Genomic DNA, 20,442 nt, shown 5'->3' on the forward strand with positions numbered 1-20,442 from the left:
CCTGGGGGGAGACTCCGGGAGTTGGGCCCTAGGGCGGGGGCCCCGTTCGGCGCGTGGGACGGATATCGTGCCCCGAAGGTGGCAGGCGGACCTCGGACTTCGGGAGCATGGGAGGTGGAAGCCAGGACGAGGGTATTTGCTCGGCTTGCAGACTCGCGCCAGTTCCCTTGACCGGGAGGAAGGCGGGGCCGTCGGGGTCGCAGCGCGCCCCGAGGCGGGGGAGCTCGGGAATCGCGGGCGCTGGACCCTCGAGTGCGGGAGGCGCGGGCCAGCTGAGGGGGCGGGGGCTCGGGCCGCCTCTTCCCGCCGGGACTGCGCTCCCGCCTCGCCCAGCCTGGCGGGGACCAGGGAAACCCGTGAGATGCCTTCCGTTTACCAGCCTTGAAATCGGAGGTGAAATTTTGCGGATTTATCTTATTACTTCTAAAGGACTCAGATCCCGAAGCTCCCTCCGGTTTCTGTAAGGTCGCGGGGAGCTCGGGCGGGTGGCCTGGGCGCAGAGGGAGTGATCCCGGGGTTTGGGAGCGCCCTCCGCGGCCTCCGCCGCCGCCGGGCCGTTAGTTGGAGGGCGGGTGTCCGAAGCGGGTGTCGCCGGCTTCGGCTCGGCAGGTTGAGGGTGTAGGGTCCAGAACAGTAGCCTGATGGGTGTCAATAAAGCGATCCCTTTGGCTAAGGCAGCCCTCGCCTGGGGGAGACGCGGAGCCCCCAGGGCGGAGCTGGGTGGAAGGGAAGCGGGTTCCTGGGCAGTCGCGGGACTAGACGCCGGGATGGAGGGGGACGGTGGAGCCATCCACGGAGAATAGCCTCCGAAAGCCGCTTCTGGCCACATCTAGCCTGGACCCTTGGGCTCTGGGATCTAAGGAGAGCAGGGTAGCAAGGGCATGCGGTAAGGGGAAAAGAGGAGGAATCATGCCAGATTCTTCACTGTGGACCCTAGGGGCAAACTCCCAAGGGCCCCTGGCAGTTCCCCGTGGTTGATTCTCCCCCATCCTCCCCCGTCCCCCCAGGCGTCCGTTCAGATTCCATGTGTGGGTGGGGTGGAAAGAGAGGAGCCCAGGTCAATTAGAGCTGGTTATCTCCCTAGGTCTTATATCAGAACAGAAATCAGAATGGACTGTGATGGAGAGGGGATGCTGCATTCTGGGGCAAGTTCCATTTTGCACTTGGCTCAAGAAATGTATGTGTGTGTTTTTTAACCGTCCCATTTCTCCTTTTATAAACCAACCATTTTTGTAGGTTGTTTTCTTCTTGAAACACGAAAAGCTCAGAATATTGTAGAAATTTAAATTTCTGTACAGGAGTTATCTTCTACAATGTTCGTCGTCCAAGGGCCCAGAATTTTCTAATTAGCCTTTATTTCCAGCCCTCTTCCCCCCAAAAAACCCCAAACACACACACAAAAACCTGTCTAATAAGCATATATATTGTTTCCACCATGCCACAAGTCAGGGTATGTGAAAATTTAAGGATAAATGCCTGCATTTTAAAAGATAACATTTAGATGTTTGATGGTCTGCATTCCGTTTGTTCTGCTAAACGTGTTTAAGTATAACTGTTTTGAACTATTCTTTCATATTTATGGTGCTGAATTGATTTTGAACTTTAGTATTTTAGATAAAAGGATGTTTTTGGCATACAGATAGGATGCAATTTAGTTTGACCTATTCTCAGATTTTGGTTGCACTTAGGGCTCTGTGCCACCACTTTTTAAAAATTACTTTTGAAAAGAAATTGCTTTCTTTGCTATTAATCATATTTATTGTCAATTAGGGTGATTTTACTTGTAACCAGCAAACAAAGCCATAGTTAACACATGACCATACTAAAGTAAATATTAAATACATATTAACTGAAAAAGAAATTGAGTTAACCTAAAACGTGAACTCGCATACCTGTGCTTAACAGAATTCAAATAGCAGGTGACAGCTGAGATCCACTTAATATAGAAGTTTTGTCTCTGCTGAAAAGGAGGTGTAGATATTTGGAACATCCAGATATAGACAACAATTTCTGTTTCCATCAGAATGTTAGTAACAACAGACTCTCTTTACCTTTCTTTTGAGGTAAGAGCCTGTGAGCAGTAGACTTTCTACACTTGCAACAAAAGCAAATACATCTGTAATGAAGAAATAATATGAAGAAGTTTTAAAAGTGATGAGAACAATTTGGCTATGATAGAGCCATATACAAAGTAAATTATAGTGTTTTGGGGTAGATAACAGACAGGTAAATACTCTATCTTAAAACACACAGAGAACTGAATTGTTGAGAAATCTGATATTCAAATCAATACAATATTTATTGAGCCTGTATTTTATGTCTGTGATACTGAGCTCACCACTGTAGAGAATCAGAAATGAATTCAATGAACTGTGTTTTGATATGTTCATTTAAAATAGTGCTTCAAAGTGATATTAACAACGTATTGTATTAAGTCCTAAGTAATGTGTTAGTGTTGTCCATCTGATCTTGTTTAGGGATTATACAAGAATACTTAATTTGTTGATACTCAACTCCAGCATACTTTAAAATATGTCAAGTTGTTTATCAGCATTGTATTTTTAACAAAGTTCTGCAGTTTTGAAATGTTCAGTCCTCCCAGGTGTCAAGGAAATGGAAATAAATATTTTTAACATTTCTTTCAGGTGTATCTCACCGAAAGCTTAAAATAGTTAAGACATACTATTAGAGGATCCCAGGCCTTTCTGTCCTTGAAATTCTAGTGCCAAAAAAGCAGTTTGCAAATTCATCACTTTAGTTAATGGTCAGATAGAAAAAGAGAGAGTACGTCAACCCTGCATCCAGTAGCACCCTTGTAGTTAGGGGTCTGTCAGCATTTCCACCATGAAGCCTGGTGTTCAGGGTTCATAACTCAGTTGCTTTAAATAGCTTCAAGCTGAAACACTATGCAGAAATTTTAAGTCCAGATGTATATTTTAAAACTATAGTAAGCGCACAGTTACTGCGCTGTTTTAAGTTAGAGAACATTGCACTATATATTTACCAGTATCATATGTTTTTCTGGCAATGTTAAAGAAAACGCATTTTTAGATATATGATCTATTACTCATAGTTAATTCTGTATGCTTAATGATAGCTTTCAGTATTTGTCATAAGTAGGGTTTCAAAATGATGGAGCAATTTCTAGCTGAAAATAATTTTTTTGACATAATTGGCCTATTTTCAGAAACAAATATGCAACTAATAAACAGTTGACACTAGTGAGTTGTATTTTCCTTATATATTTAATGGTCAGATTTTTATGTTTGTGTCTTTTTAATATAAATATACCTAAACAAAGAAAAACAGGTTATTAAACCGGTTAATACCTTATTAAGCCTACCATGAACCGTTATGCAAAATTATATAAATCACAATAGATTTCAAGTTGTGTGAAGATAGACACATTTTTGTGTTATGCCTTTAAATACAATCCAATTATTTAAAGTTAAAAATGTTAGGATTGAATATATGAAACTTATTGGTAAAGTAATTGAAATAAAACTTTCAGATGGAAAACAAATATTAAAAAAATGTTAGAAAACTTACATTTGAAAACAGGCATGACAAGATATCTTTCATTATATTTTCCCTTTGTCATTGCTGTGTTCGTATCCTTTCAAAAAATTTTCAGAATATCCATTGTTAGATGATCTAAACCAGCTTAAAACATGGCACATATATTCCTGGTTTAAATTGGAATAATTTTTATCAATTTCCTCTTTGACAAATATTTTAAAAATTATGAAATGATACTTTATATTGTATTTACTTTTTTTCTCTACAATTCAATGGTTGTTCCTAAATTCTAGGTTAAACTTGAAAAATTAACTGTAATATTTGTGAAACTTTTTGATAGTTTATTTAAAGTTATCTTTAGATAATTACCATAGGATTAAAATTTTTCTTGTTGCAACTATTTCCTTACCTTGCTTTTTATTCCAAAGAAAGATTTGATCAGATTCTATCTTGAAAAATAATTATATTTCAATTTTCCTGCAAGTACAACATGCCAGATCATATTGGTCTGTAAGAGTAATTGATTAGTTAAGACTAGACTTCTGTTCATGGAAATGTAATGGGCAATTTTTATTTCCGTATAATAAGACCACAAAAACAATTTTAAGAGTCTGAGTTAATTCTCCATTGCTCCTCTTTCAGAGTAATTTACAGATTTAGTCATAAGGAATCTTATACAAAATTTCAGTAGTGTTTCTAGAGTTAAAGAAATACCCTTTATTTTGTACAAGCTGCATATCATGTGATTTAAATACTGGTTATAGTGAGGTGTGCTAAATAAAGGAACTTCTTTCTCAATTCTGAAATGTCAGGACATAAAATTACTTCTCTTTCCCATGAAGTTTCTTAAATTTGTAGAATTTATGTTTTAAAAACACTTAAAAATGTAGTTGTTAAGGTTTCATCACAAATTATTCTTTGTAGAACAGAACTTTTGTATTGGGTAGCACGGAAACAAATTTTAATGTGTGCTTACTCCTAACTGGTTAAGGAGCAATTTTTGTCTGCTCTCTCTCTGCCCCTTAAAATGTTTTCCATTGCTTGGGTTTGGTACAGATGAAATGTGCAAAAATTTCTTGATTCTTTTGGTTTTCTTTTAGATAAACATAGTTGAAAATCTTCAAGGGAAACTTTTTAGCTTCAGAAATCTACTATAAAAAAATCTCAAACATATAATTTCGCTTCTGACTGATATAAACTCAAATACAGTACTCCCTTCCCCCTTTTCCCCTCAGAAAAACATTAGCCAATGTGATTTGGTAGCGTATATAGCAGAAAAAAATAACCCAACATATTTAACCATTAAAATAGAGTTCAGCCATAACAGGAAAAGTTGTCACTATATCATTTTAGTTAGCATTTTTTTTTTTTAGGCCAAGTTCTAAGCCTCATAGAAGACTCATAATTTGTGATTACCTATTTGTTTTCTTATTAAATATAATGCGTAAGACATACCATTATTTAATATGGTCATTATTATGCTGCTTAAGCAAAGTAAAATGGATTTATGTATTTCACTCTTAGGGATCTTTTCTTTCATATTTTCCCATATTGAATCAATTTTCCTTTTCTTCTAACTTAAAAAAAACACAAAACCCATTATGTTAAAAATATGCAGTAAAATAATAATGTCCCAGAGCTCTTGAAAATCTTCATATCGGGGCAGATTTCTTTACTTTCTTCTGAAATTTAGCCAGACTGGAGTGAAACCCATCAGCAGTTATCCTTTATCTTTCAACAGCAACAAAAAACATCCCAGGACATGAAGAATTACATATTCAATAGAATCCTTTAAGGATGCTCATAAGTAAAAGCCTGTATTTACCACATAGCAGACTTGGAATAGAAGTGAGCCTCCTCATCTTACAAAAAGTACATCATTCTAATTACACTCTATACTTATGTAGTTTCTTCTACATTTTACAGACTTAAAAAAAGTTATTTCCAATTTATATTGGAAAACTGTGGTTCCTGGAGATGAAGTGACTTGTATGAGATCATAGCAGAGGTGGGAAAAAAGTGGGGCCTCTTGAGTTTTGGTGCATTCATTCTCTTCTAAACAGTACAACTTTTCTGCCTTCATTAATACACTTACTGGTTCCATATTTAAGTTGACATAGAATGCCACACACACACAGCAGGTGTTAAAACGCAATATGCTGAGTGTAAAAAATGTCAAACATCGAGATGAATCCTGGCACACATAGTCAATTATTTCAGTATTTTCAAATTGTTCACATTGTTGGCATTGTGAGTTTGAAAAATTGAAAAGCACATTGCCCCCATCAGCAATACAGCATTACCTAGAGAGTCGGTAGCCACTTGAGGCACTAGATCAAGTATGCAGGGAGGAAGCCGTGTTCTCAAGGCATTTACCCTTGGTCAGGGACTCTTCTCAGATTGAAGAGAGTAACCCTATACTGTGAGTAAAGGATCTTTGGCATGATTCCCCCTCCTCTGGGATGGAAAAAGTTGTCAGAAAACTAGTTTGGAGCAAGGGCACATTGCCTCTAGGGAGGCATGCTGACTCAACCTTTAACTGGGTCTCTCAGAGTTTTACCGGGTAGCCTCACAGACTATTGGCTGTGGGACATGATGCTTTTTTTTGGTGCTCTTTAATTTGTTTATTTCAAAGATATTTATCAAACACTTACTATTTGCCAAGCAGTTTTGGGAATTGGGCATATAGTACTGAACAAGACAGATAAAGGCCCTTTCCTCTTGTAGTTTTCAAGCTAATATAAATCTGGACTTCTAGGAGCGAGTCTCACAGTTTTGGGCTAGTGTGTGAAAAGGAGTAGAAAAATTACTAATATGTGCACATTGAAATGAGGATCATTTGAGCACAGTGGAATGCTGTGGAAGGGGCTTTGTCGTTTAAGGAAAGCTCTAGGATTTTAAACTGAATAACAAAGTGCTAAAGAAGGAATGGAATTGAAAAATAGCCTACGAAAAAAGTATGCGTAAAAAAACATATGGACAAGTTTTTGTTTTGTTTTGTTTTGTTTCCCCCCTACCCCCACCTCCCGGGCTGAAGCAGAGGGTAGAGTAAAGGAGTATTGGGTTAGGGTTCATGGGTAGGGGAAATTAAGCCCCAGAGTATAGTTACAGTGTCTGTTTTATCATAGTCTGAGAAATCTGCTTTGATGAGAGCAAGTACAAGTTGTATTGGGAGCAGGGAATTAAATGCTTAGGTTTGCCCTTACAGAAATCTTGACAAAAGAGGGAGTAGCTCTAAAAGTAGGAGAATAGAGGAATGGGATATTTGCCAAAGAGGCAAGCACATATGGATGTTAATGTCAGAGAGTGAGGAAGAGATGGAAATAATCTGAATATAGGATCCTGGAAGTTAGTTGAGAGAAAGGGCATTATCAAGGGTCAGTGTCCCAGTAATGGATTAAGAGTATTGTGTTTTATACGTGACAGCAAGGGCTCTGCACCAGCATTCCCTTACCAGGCTCCGTGTTAATCCGAGGCCCCCATTTGGAAGTTAGCTGACCCTGGTTAAAAGTGGGATCCCTCGCCTTGGAGCAGTGAAAATGTTTATTAGCCTCAAAGACTGATTATGCTGGGTCCTTATTTGCTTGATTAAGCTGCCAAAGGTTAACTGTTGAAGGTTAAGGAGGCGAATGTGTCATTCCAAGATGTCAGATGGGAAAAAGACAGAACAGAAGTGTCTTTTCTGTATATACCACTCATTTGTCAGTCATCGTTATCAGCCTGTTTTACTTCTTTATGCTGGACCTAGACTTTATGCTTCTTGGTGACTTTGTATATCCCACCGAATCCTAGCAGAGTGGACATTTAGTAACTATTTGCAGTATGATTAACAGTAAGTACATCTAACCCAAAGTAAGGAGATGAAATGTAGTCCCGGATACCACACCATGTTTAGGCTCCCATATAGTCAGGAGCTCCAAGGTTTCACCTAAATGTCATCTCCCATAGAGCCGACTAGACTTTCCTTTTTAGCCTGTGACCGGGATGAGACCACACCTCAGGCTGCTCCTGGCTGTAGACAGGCGGTGCCTTAATATGCACAAAGCAATCTGCAGATGGGGCATCAGCCTGCCTTCTGTGGCATAATTCCTCTGGACAACCTAACATGGGGATTCAATAAAAATGTACATATATTCGGTGAAGAATGCAACAACAAATGAAGGGAACCCTTGCCTGCCTTTGAAATGGGTGGACCCTGCAACATTGGTCTGTTTGAAGTGGCATCCTAACCCATATGCAGATGCTTCATTTCTGTCTGCCATTACTGGACAAGAGCACTAAGTCCTGATAAAACACATCATTCGCCATGAGCATATCTTCTCAGTTTTTAAGCTTTCCTGATGTGCCATTATTGCTGCTGTGTTTCCTATTTTATGTAGGTGGTAGCCCTTGGAGAGGTACCAGATGGGACTGTGGTTACTGTCATGGCGGGTAACGATGAAAATTATTCTGCTGAGCTCCGAAATGCCTCTGCTGTTATGAAAAACCAAGTAGCAAGGTTCAACGATCTGAGATTTGTGGGCCGGAGTGGACGAGGTAGGTCTCTGATTTTTAATATTAGTAATGGAATAAACACGTTAGGATCCTCTGATGATATGTAGACCAGTCTGTATACAAATCAGCACCCTCTTCTACTGAACTGAGTTATTGAAGGTTTTACTTAAATATGTCCAGATGAAGTGGAGTGTTTTTCTGAGTACTCAGGCCTTTTTCATTTGTTTTATGATATTGAATATTCAAACAGGGTTTTCAGAGAACTCTTTCCTAATTTCATTGGGTGTGAGCACATAAGGTGGAGAGAAGAACAGTTGGAGGTTCAAGCTATGAATTATGAGGAGCCAAATAACTGAGTAAATTTAGTGGCAAAGGGGAAAGAAAAAGGAATGCATTGGATCAATTTCCTCATAATATCACTTTTGCTCTAAGTGGTAGCAAGGACAGTTGGTATACTGCACTTCAGTTATCACACATGTTACCTCTGTATGAGTTAATTTATTCTTATGATAAAACTCTTTAAAAATCATAGTTTTTTTTAAACAAAAGGCTTTTCATTTGAATAAATGAATAATGTGTTACTTGTGTTAGAATGACTATATTGTCGCCTAGACAGATGAATGATCAGGACTTGAAATATTTCCACATTATTTAAGGGTCTACAACACCATCTGAATGCTAATATTCAAATGTCAGGAATCCTTTAAAAAGATCATAAAATAGAAAATAATCCCTTTTAGGTTTTTTATAGCTATTTTATAGGAATGTTTTTTAAAAAGTCTCTAAGGAAACTGATTTTTGGCTTTATTTACTTATTGTACAGAGAGGCTTTTAATAGTCATTCTTTAGAAGTATTATGTTTATTTATTTATTGAATCTAATATTTCCATTTTAAGTATTTCAATAATAAGAGAGAAAATAGACCACTTTAGGATTAAGGTGAAATAAATTATAAAGACCTATAGAGTTACTCCAACCCAGGTTTGAATTAGGAAATGAGAAGCATCAATTTTTTAAACCATGTTCAGTAATTGCTCTTTAGTTTGGATCAGATGTCAAATTATTACCATTGTAAAAACTTGATAAGGGAAATTCAAGCAAGACTGTTTCCGATGAATAGTTTTAGTTTACTTTCTAGGAACAGGGCCAAGAAGTTGTACTTTTTAACTTAAAATAAAATGATGCATGCTAATGAGATACTGTCACTGAAAGTTTGAAATGAAATGAAGCTCAGGTTGTTTGAAATGAAATGAATCTCAGGGCCTATGGTAGGTAGAATCAAAATTAAAGGGGTTATTTCTGCATCAGGGTTAGTTTACTTTCATAAAAAAAAAGACACTTCCTCTCTCACTATTGACTGATTAGGTGTGAAGTGTGTATGTGTATGTGTTCATTCTTTTTTCTCTCTCTCTCTTTCAGTTATTGGTGTAGGTCCACAGCACCATTAAGCTTTTTTTTTTTCCTAGTAAGAATCAGGAAAGATTTGAACATGATGATATACCTGTATGCTCTGAAGTACATTGTTCTTCTTATGTAATATTACTTTGTTGTTAACTAGAGTAATGAATTTTAGTATCTCAAAGATTGGGCATTGTACTTTTTTTTACTTTACAGATTCAAGCTAGTGCTTTCATTTATCTTGCTTTTGTATTATGTAGATGCTGCATAACTTTTCTCTGATCAATTTGAGTAGAAACTATGGCAAAGTGATAGTGTACTTTGTAAACCCTCAACATATTTATTTAAGGAACTTCAAAGAGAAACAAAGGGTGTGCACTGTTTTACTATATTGGCTTTCTGAGTTTTGGCTGGTTTCCCAAATAGCAATTTTTATATTTAAAAAAAAAAAAGACAGACTTAACTGCTTGCAGACTTTTCACGCATGGAAGATGAAGAAAGCTTCTTTTGATGAAGTGTAATTATGTCCAAACAGAGCTGACCCCCTCCCCCTATATTTCTTATGATCTTAACTGAAGAAAGTAGGATTTTTCCTTTGAAGCAGCCGGGACTTGGTGGAGGATCTGAAATGCTACAGTCTGCTGCCAGAGGCAGGATGGAGAAATTGGTCCAGACTTGTCTTTGAGACTTAGATGGGGAGTGGGGGGAGCGGGTGGAGAGAGAAAGAAAAATTGATTTATCACTAATAATAGATTTTTATATCACTACATTAACATTATATGAAAGGAAACAGTAATATCAGGCTGAAATGAAGAGTGAAATAGGACAGAGAACATTGATAAGGGATACCACTCTTTGGGGAGAAAAAAAAAAAGGTCCGTTTTTCGGTGGCAGGAAGCTCTTTAACCTGCCTGTGTACCTGACCTGCTTTCTAACAGACTCTTTCTAGCTTCCTCTTTGATTTTCACAGTTCTGTATTTCTCTTAAGTTATTAAGTCTGGATCAGCACGCTGCTACCACTGTTATTTTCCCCCAGCTATTTAAACATTTCTCTTTTCAGTAGCATTTGAAAAATAACACCAAGTTCCCCACATTACTATAGTTTTTCTTTCCACTGGTAGAAATAAAAACTCTCAGAAATTGAAAACCAGTTTTGGATTTATCAAGGCATCATATCACTACTTACTTTGGCTTTATGGGTTATCTCATGACCACAACTTCTGGAAGTGCTTTGGAATAGAAGTAGAACATCAGTGAAACAGTTAGGAGTGGCTTATGCGTTCTCCTTGTCTTTTGTATTTTAAACAGAAGAATGGAAGATGCCTTGGGTCCTTAAGCTTTCTTGGTGTGCATCCTCACTTTGGACATCAAGCCTCCTGCTCTTAATTTACAAGCATTCTAAAAAGCACCTATGGTATACAGGGCCGGGGACTTTGTCAATTTAGGCTGCAATCCCAGCTTACAGTCTTAGCCCTCCTGCTGACTGTTCCTGACAGCCCCTCAGGTTAGGTTGGAATTGACTTTTAATGGCAGTTCCTATGTTTATTTTAGAAAGAAATATATGAATGATACAGTAAGAGCCTGCATTTTAAAGTAGGAGCCTGAATTTTTATCATTTATAGAAAGTGATAAAAAGTGGGATTTGGAAAAAGTTTTTTTAACATTAAGGAAATAATAAATACTCACATAAACACTTGACTTAGGAAATGTATTATTATTTATAAGGTGGAGAACCAATTACCTAGACGGGTGGTAGTTTCTGGAGCACTACCTTCATGTTCTTCCTGAAGGAGCACAAAGAAGGGGAAAGAACCTCCTTGATTTTTGTTTCAGTTGTTAAAGTACATCTTGATCCTTAGGATTTGATTTTAGAAGGCTGTAGTCATTTCCTCCTTCCAAGCCCACTTCTTTTAAAAAGAGGTCTTCATAGAAAACTGGTTCCACTTTGAACATTTAGATGCTTTATCCTTACAGAGTGAATTCTGTATTTGGCTTTTGTCCCTCCATGAGGTGTTTCTCTGAATTTGGGATCAGCATCAATGACATTTAACATCCTATGTAAGTTCCAAAGGTCTCAAATGGAAATATTCTCAGAACCAGTTGAAATAAATTCATGGACAGTAGCTCTAGCAGGTTATTTACAGACGTTAAAGACACTTGGGATATATACTAGTACATCCTCGATATATTGAGATTAGCCAGGGATGACAACTACTGTCCAAGAGATGCAGTTCTGACTCACAACCATTGATATAACCCAGGATGGCATCTTTTTATGGTTTCATGTAAATTAACTTTCGGGCCTAGGGATTCCGCCTGTTCACTCCTCCAGACAGATCTCCCCATCGTGTGGAGGTCCTGACCTGGATCCAGTGGCTTTCTATTCAACTTTCTAATCTTGATTTCTGTGGGTTTTAAGTTTTCTGTAACTAGTTTAGACTCCTGGCTGTCTTATTCTTCTGGTTAGTTTTAATGTATATAATAAATCCTGTTCTCTAATGAGATAATTAAACCACTTACATCCATGTAACATCCAGTATATAATAATGAGCTATGATATATTAATGACACTAAGAATAGATGCTTTCATCATCTTGGCCAAGATAGGGTGTTAGTAGATTTATATTTACTGTTTCTTGCTCTTATAGAGTATATTGGGACACATGTAGAAATAAATTACCTATTATTTTTTTTAATGTTTTCTGGCAATGTTAAAAAGAAGAGCATTCATTGTGGGGTCTGGAAGAACTCGGTTCAGATTCTGGCTTTTTCCACTTATTAGCTGTGTGGGTAAATAACTAAAGCCTCTGAGCTTCATTTTTTTTCATATGTGAAAAGAAGGTGATAAACTTAACTGATAGGATCAAATGAGGTCGTGTGTATGAACCTGGCACTTCATAGGTTTCTAATCAATATTCATCTTCCCCTTCCTTGCATTCCTGTGTTTTCTTTCTTTTTCCCCCCCCTTCTCTCGGGTATAGAAAAGTATAGCTAAAGAGACTTAAAACTATATATCCTGAGTAACAAATGATGTGTGTCTTAAACATATTTTAGGAACTTAGATGGTTTGGGTTGAAAAGAAAACCCATTCACTAGACTTGACAGTCAAAGACCTGTTCCACATTAAGCCTTGTATATAACCTGTTCCATATTAAGCTTTGAAAAGATTGCATTAAACTTTGCATTGATACATATTGTTTCAGATTTGTGTTTTGATTTAATACCCTCAGCTTTCAGTAAAGGGAAAAAACAGTCTCTGACCAAAAAACAAAGCAAAGCAAACTGAGCTTTTTAAAGGTCTGTTACAGACCAGGCTAAATGAGTGCTCTGGCCTGAGATTGCTGAATGTTTTATTGAGTCACTGTTTCACGCCCACCTTTTCCTGTCTTGTAACAGTTTGCAGTTTTGACTATCTGACATGACTAACCGTTGCAAATCTAACTGATTACAACTGTCAGTGAGTCTGTGTAACAGAGTCTGGTATCCTCTGCCGGAGAAAGAAAGAAACCCTAATCTGCTACCAAACTTTTCCCTGTCTTTCCCCCTCCATTCATCACTTGTAGTTCATTAATGAGAAACATCAGATGTAATATTTCCATGAAGCACACCCTCTGCTAAAAGCAAAACTTCATATTTATATTGGGAGGTGTCCTGTACATTTAGCAAAAATAAGTCACTGTCAGGGAGTTATTTGAAGATTTAGCAGCAAGGATGTATGTTAGGGGAGGGGTGGGCAGGGAGGAGAAAATCTTTGTTCCAGTAATGATGAAATCATCATACCACAGGCACATTAAGGCCCGGACAGGAGACACTGGCTCCTGTTAAAATGATTCCCATAAGAACCTTCCTCTTTCATCTTCTTATTGTAGTGCAGTTGAGCAAATGAAATGCTAAAGCCATGTGAAGTAAATAACATAATCAACAGTGATTTACTATTGTTCTCTCAAGGGGTCATGACCTAATCCTAAATAAAGACTTCTAAAATTGTCTGTGCTTGGATGTGTTCCTGATGTTGGAGAAAACTGAAAGGAAGAGAACCTCTTCAAGTGGACCAGGGTTTTTGTTTTCATTACAACTATTGCTACTGAGCAGGTTTTCCTTTCCTTTTCTTTTCTTTCTTTCTTTCTTTTTTTTTTTTTTTTTTTAGATTGGAGCTGCCTTGTATGGTACTACAATGAAGATGAAGCTCTCAACACTCAATGAGTTCACTAACTTCCTAGAGTGGCCATCAAAGAGATTCTATCTTAGAATAAGGCGTCTTATTTGTCTTTGTTTCATTACCAACTCAGAGATAACTTAGATGAAGTTTGCACATCTGTGTTGTTATATTGTCATCGGTATTATCTTTTTATACTCACCATGGATTTTTCTCTTTTACATCTGCAGGCAAGAGTTTCACCTTGACCATAACTGTCTTCACCAATCCTCCCCAAGTAGCCACGTATCACAGAGCTATTAAAGTTACAGTGGATGGACCCCGGGAACCCAGAAGTAAGTCCTTGCCTTCCTGTTGGAAATGGTAATAGAGTTTGCACAGACCCTTTGAGGAAATTATCCCAAATAAGGTAGTGCTACTTCCATGTAAACAGTTTCTTTGTGAAGTTTGCTATCTGCATGTATTTTTAGTGAGGGACAGTTAATACAACTTCACAGATGGTAGAAAAAGAAATCATACTCTTAACCTTTGCCACAAAATTGCTAAGGCCTACATAACTTTGAGAAATGAGTAACTATTTTCTAAGAGATTCTACTCATCCACTGTACCCACTAGATAGGGCAGATCAGACCCATGAGAGCTGAGGAAGAAAATAATAAACTGAAAACTCTTGAGCTTAGTCAAAAAGCATCTGCGTATGTTTCCCATGGTCTAAGAATGTGTTTTAACTTTTTACCTCGCCCACTCAATTCCCTTTATAAAGAGCACACTGCTTAATTACAAAGAATGTATTTGCAAACGATAACTTGCTTGATTGTTACAACACTGTTGTTTGGTCATGTTCTAGTAATTGTTATAGATAGTTTCTTTTAACATATAGATTCCAACCAGGTTTAAATCCATCTTGGTTTATTTGTCTGTCTGGGCATCCAGAAGGTTTAATTAACCAGCAGCAGTTTAAGGAAGTGCACATAATTCGTTTGGGCTCATATACATTTTCCTCCTAAATCTGAATTGAAACTGGTTTGGTTTCCCCCTCCCCCAAACTGATTTGAACAGACTTGACATAGCAGCATTTAAATGTATTTAGAGATTAATGATTATTTGCCATATACAACATTAAAAATTCTGTGCCAATGGAAACATCGCATAGGACTCTGCCTTTGATGAGTGAATACATCGGAGACCTAGCCATTGTGTTCAGAGTTTAGTTTGGTTTGTGTGGGGGTACACCTGGCAGAAATATTTGTTATATAACAATACACCTGCCTAGACAGGGAGCGTGGCATCTCCTTTCTTCCCCTAAAACCGAGAGAAAAGGGCTGGTGAATGGTGCCTCGGCCCAAGTGGGAGCATACGGTGCCTTCCGTTCCTCCTGCGGCTGTCTCTCTTCACAAAAGCTGACTGCTTGCCTGAACGAGGGAGGTTTCCTGCCTCAGAAGCCAGTCTTTGAGGTTTTTCTTTTCTCCTTTCATGTGTATGGCTTTCTTCCAGGTTCCCAATGTTGGGTCAGTGCTGGCCCTGTCTGTTCAGTTTGAGAAGGTCCTATTAGGCGCTAGCCATACACTTGTCTCCGGCTGCACCAAGTCTCCATGCCTAGGGGCCAGTGGTTATGCAGTGCAGGGGAACAGAACAGAGCAGGGCTGTCTTGCCCGGTTCGGGGCCTTGCCTGACTTTTCTGGACTGCCATCAATCTGGGTGATGCCTTACGATGGGAGACATCTTCTAACATTTGATCTAATTAGCCCTTGAGTTCCTGAAAAGGCAGGGACATCCATTTTAGTAAGGCACAAAGCGGGAGAGTAGTCTTTGAACATTTAGCCCCACGAATACTTATCTTTTAAAGATGTTTCCTGCCGATCTCAGCTGCTTTTCTTAGTTCTTGGAAAAACCATTATTGTGCGTGTGTGTGCGTGTGTCTCTCTGTGTGTGTGTCTCTGGGTGTGTATCTGTGTGTGTTCATACACTCAAGACTTAATGCTTAAAAGCTGATGAGTAGGAGAGGAAACAGGGAAGGGTTCGTGCTGCCACATTCTGAAAGATGTGACAGAAGGTAGCATTGGGAAAGTTACTTCTCTTTCAAGTGAGGATAACATGACTTTGTTCCAAAGAGGCTGTTGGCAGTATTAATTAGTGGATGGGCTCAATGCCCTGTAAAGGCAAACAAGTGAGGATTAGGGGTAGCAACGGTAGATGGTATGTGTGTGACCTGAGATCAAGCTGTGGGTGCTGCTGAGGGTGTGAGGGGGAAGCAGATACAGATCTCGAGTGGCCGACTACTGCCCTAGATCAGCCTGAGTGACATTTCTCCAGAACCAAAAGTATCTGTGAAAATGTGACATCATTTCTCTGACCTCATGAGGTGACTAAGTGTCTGGATATAGGGATGGGTCTGGTATCAGTAACATCTTAACCTTACAACCTGGACCGACTGTGCTGGGTTATTTCCTTCTGCCCTGCTCTTGGCCACCCTGGGCACTAGATGTAGTATTGCATGTTTCCCAATATTGTTCTTTAATTTTGAGACTCACAGATGTGAAAAATGCCCAAGATTTTCAATTTTTTCAACTGTGAGCATAGTAGGATTTTGATGGATTAGTGTGTGTATATAATGTTAAATGATAAAACTTCTAGAACAGCGGTTCTCAACCTGTGGGTCTCGACCCCTTTGGGGGCCGAACTACCCTTTCACAGGGGTTGCCTAAGACCATTGGAAAACACATATATAATTACATATTGTTTTTGTGATTAATCACTATGCTTTAATTATGTTCAATTTGTAACAATGAAAATACATCCTGCATATCAGATATTTACATGACGATTCATAACAGTAGCAAAATTACAGTTATGAAGTAGCAATGAAAATAATTTTATGTTTGGGGGTCACCACAACATGAGGAACTGTATTAAAGGGTCGCGGCATTAGGAAGGTTGAGAACCACTGTTCTAGAACATGGTTTGGCAAACTTTTTCTCTGAAGTGTCAGATAGTAAATACTTTCAGTTCTGCGGCCATATGATCTCTGCTACGAGTACTCACCTCTGCCATTGTAGCTCAAAGGCAGCCTTAGCCAATACATAAATGAATGCTTGTGGCTGTGTTTCAATTAAACTTTATTTATAAAACCAAGCGATGGGTCAGACTTGGCACACAGGTTGTCGATTGTCAACTCTTGCTCTAGATCAGCGATTTTCAAATAGCATGCTACAAGAATTTTTAAAACATGCAATACCTGACCTCTTTCCCCTTAGATTGTCAAATAAAAAAAATGACAACAACCAACACAACAATAGCTGTCTGGCGTGAATGAATCAAAATTATACCTTTTTTTTTGTCAGATTGGTAAAAACATAATCTATTTTTTGGTGTACCACAGAATTTTAGTAATGTGTGCCATGAGATGAGAAAGGTTGAAAATCGCTGCTCTAGATTTCAGAAAGGCTTATTTTATTGACTGTTAACCGAGAAGGGCTATAGAAAAAGGCTTTTATGAGGGGGAAAAAAAAACAATTAGTGCAATTGTTTTAGCCTCCTCTCCCACAAAACTATAATTCTTTAAGTAATGGTTGTCATAGAAATAGTGTACATCTGTTTATTACTCTAATGGTTTGAAGTTGAGGATCCTGCACTATTGATTCCTGTAAAGGAATTTTACTCTTTGAAGAGACTACTTCTGGTAGATCAGCCATTTGAACAAGGACAAGTTCTGGGTTAACTGGCTGGGTCTTTATTCAGCATAGCTTAGTGATTGAAGGTGTGGGCTTTGGTGTCCAGCTGTCTGGATCGAAATCCCAGCTCCACGTACTAGTTGTACGGTGGTAGGCAAGTGACCCAACTTCTCTTTGCCGCAGTTTGCTCATCTGTTCCAAGGAAATACTAATAATAGTATCTTCTCCATCAGTTGCTGTAAAGATGTTAAATGCTGTGGTGCATGTAAAATGCGTAGGGCAGTGATTGTCATGGAGTGGGTGCTCACTACGTGTTGGCTTTTATTACAGCAGTTTCCTTCAGTGTCAGGCGTTTGTTGTGAGTTTTGCTTATAGCATGCGTCCAGGAAATAGATACCATCTAGATTCAGTTCTCCAGTGAATTATTTTTTTTCCTTGCAGATGGCTTTACTAATTTCTGCTCATTAGTACATGACACTAATAAGTGTTATAAATTGTGTCTTGAGCAGGTATCCATGCTGCCTGGAGACAGCTGTGCAGAACTGATGACTTTGCAGCAAGGCAAAGTCCGAGAGAGGATGCTAGGGCCCCAATGCCCCCTCTGAGGCCCTGGTTATCAACACATCTGCCAAAACTTGCTTTTCACTCAAAAATCAGAACGGTTTTATCCTTCTGTGTTTTCTGTCTCTGGCAGCTGAACCGGCGCTGTCACATCACAAACAACTTCTCTTCTTAATATACACATCTGGCGTTGGCAGTTGGACTCACTTCATAAGAGCACATGATCATCACTCATTACAAGATTAAAAAGTACCCCATGGCATCATTGATGTTTTTTAACTTTGATCTTTCGCAGTTGTGATTCATCTCAGTTATAAAACTTCCCTTTAAAGGAACATAGCCGATGACTTATTAGAACCTTCATCTTAAGTAGCGTAAACATGAAAACGGTGCACATCTTTACAAAATGCCATTTATTTTCTTTGCCAGCTTATCATTTTAAGACATGACATCATACTTAAGATCCCAAATTTGTAAGTCTTGTGTTTAGGCAGGGGGTGTTGACCTCCTGTTGGCAAGTTAGCTCTGAGGAGCAACTGCCGTGTGTTTGCCAGCCGGAGAAGTCCGCGGAGCGGCGGCAGCAACAGTAATGCATTTGGAGACCTGACCCTTTTACACATCAGTTTCTATTAGGATCCTGTGTTGCATGGATGCACTGGGTTCCAACTGTGGTCTGATTTAAGGATTTCTACCAGAAGGTGAAAACTGGGTTAGCAGTGTCCTATTCTATGTCGAGGGAAGAGGACTGATGGTAAAGGCGTTGTTGGCTGTGCAGGGGATGGAAAGATAAGCTGCCTTACACGGTCAGCATCCTTTTACCTCTCTTGCCTCTTTTCCAGTTATCTATTGCTAGATAACACCCATCCCAAGACCTAATGGCTTAAAACAACAACAACCATTTTACTATTTCTCACGATTCTGCGGGTTGACGGATTCATCTGGCTGGGCGTTCTGCGGTCTCGCTTGGGGTCTTTCATGTGGCTGCGGTAAGATGGTGGCTGATGCTGGAACATTCACGATGGCCTCGTTCACATGCCTGGTGCCTTGGTGGGGTGTCTGCAAGGATAGGCTTGGCTGGAATGACGGACAGCGGGGCCTTTCTCTTTCCACGTAGTCCTAGAGCCTTTCTCTCTCCACCTGCCTCTCATGTGGTCTCTCCATGAGGTATGTCCGGCAACGTCTGACTTCTTACATGGCAGCTCAGGGCTCCCTAAGGTGCAAAAGTGGGGAGATGTCAGGCCTTCCAAAGCCTTCTTAAGGCTCAGATCTGTCATGGAGTTACTGCCTTCAGATGCTGGGTAAAGCCAGATGCAGGGGCAGCCTAGAGTCAAAGGGAAGAATCCCCACAAAGATATGAATGGTGGGGGCAGAGTTTCATTGAATCTCCAATAACAGCAACTTCCATAAGTGCTTCGATGGCAAATGTCATTGCTGCAACGGGAGAAATAATTGTTTTGAGGTGCCATTCTCTGAAAGGCCTCTTGACTTTTTAATCTGGGGGTCATTTAAAGTTCTACAAGGTGACTCCAAGTTTCCATTATAGTAGCTTCGTTCTTAATTTGGTAATTATCAGACAAATTACCTTGAGGTGCTTGGTATTAGCAGGTCAGTATCAAGCTGAGCCAGATCAATACTCGTGTGAGAGGAGAACATTAGACATTTGAACATAGGGAGGTTATTAGCTTGCCTGGCAACATGGAAAGCCTGTAGCAGAAGTATTTTAGGAATCCTCAAGTGGACAAGTCCAAGGTTTTATACTTTACTAGAGGCCCGGTGCATGAAAATTCGTCCCCTTGAGGGGGGGGGGGGGGGGGGGGTCCCTCAGCCCGGCCTGCACCCATGATCCTGGCTTCTGGCTGAGCGGCGCTCTCCCTTTGGGAGCGCACTGACCACCAGGGGGCAGCTCCTGCATTGAGCGTCTGCCCCCTGGTGGTCAGTGCACGTCATAGCAACCGGTTGTTCTGCTGTTCGGTTGATTTGCATATTAGCCTTTTATTATATAGGATGTCACCCAGCTTTGAAAATTCTCACTTGCCAGCACACCTTCAAACTGGATACCTAACACAGGTGAGTGGGTTTCTAAGAAATTTGTGTCATGCCCCAAGGAAGGAATTCATAGTTACTCTGACAGAGAGACCAAGGTCAGCATCTGTGTACTTACTGCTGGGTTCCTGCTGTTCATCACTGACCAGCCATCCACTGGGACCTGGAGAAGCCCCGCCTTTTCTTTCCCAGGGACCTGGCTTCTTTCCTGCAGGCGTAGAGTGCAGGGCTGCACTGCTGTTCTGCTTGGCCCCGCTGTGACTTCAGCAGGGCCGACACGTAGGTGAGTGAGCGGTTACCGGGAAGTGCGCGGTGATGTTTGTGTATCTAGGACAGCCTCAGCACCCGGCTTCACTCAGCTTGTTGGGCTGAAGGCCCTGCAGCCAGGCTGTGCTCTTTTCCTGTTTGCTTCTCCCCACCTGTGCCCAATTCATCAACGTATTTTTATTTTTATTTTTTTAGAGAACATTTTATTCTTCCCTATTCTCGAGGCACTTCCGCCTGCAGACATTTTACCTCATCAGCTGAAGGTAGCAGACTTAAACAAAGCAGGGTGGTCTGGACACAGCATCGTCTCATTTTCTCTCATGCTGTTCCACC

General features: G+C 39.8%; 1 protein-coding gene across 4 annotated transcripts in view; it reads left to right on the forward strand.

Annotated features, from left to right (window-relative positions):
* Positions 1-340: 340 nt before the first annotated feature.
* RUNX2 (runt related transcription factor 2) overlaps positions 341-20,442 on the forward strand; it is a 120,961-nt gene continuing 100,859 nt past the window's right edge. For all 4 annotated transcript variants that reach the window (XM_023762292.1, XM_023762293.1, XM_023762294.1 and 1 more), the window contains exons 1-3: positions 341-460; positions 7,899-8,055; positions 13,798-13,902. In XM_023762292.1, the coding sequence (XP_023618060.1) occupies positions 7,944-8,055; positions 13,798-13,902 (217 nt within the window). In that variant the 5' untranslated portion in view covers positions 341-460; positions 7,899-7,943. The remainder of the gene's footprint in view (positions 461-7,898; positions 8,056-13,797; positions 13,903-20,442) is intronic.

This window comes from Myotis lucifugus, unplaced genomic scaffold (assembly GCF_000147115.1).
Source record: "Myotis lucifugus unplaced genomic scaffold, Myoluc2.0 scaffold_241, whole genome shotgun sequence".
Classification (NCBI taxonomy): Eukaryota; Metazoa; Chordata; class Mammalia; order Chiroptera; family Vespertilionidae; genus Myotis; species Myotis lucifugus.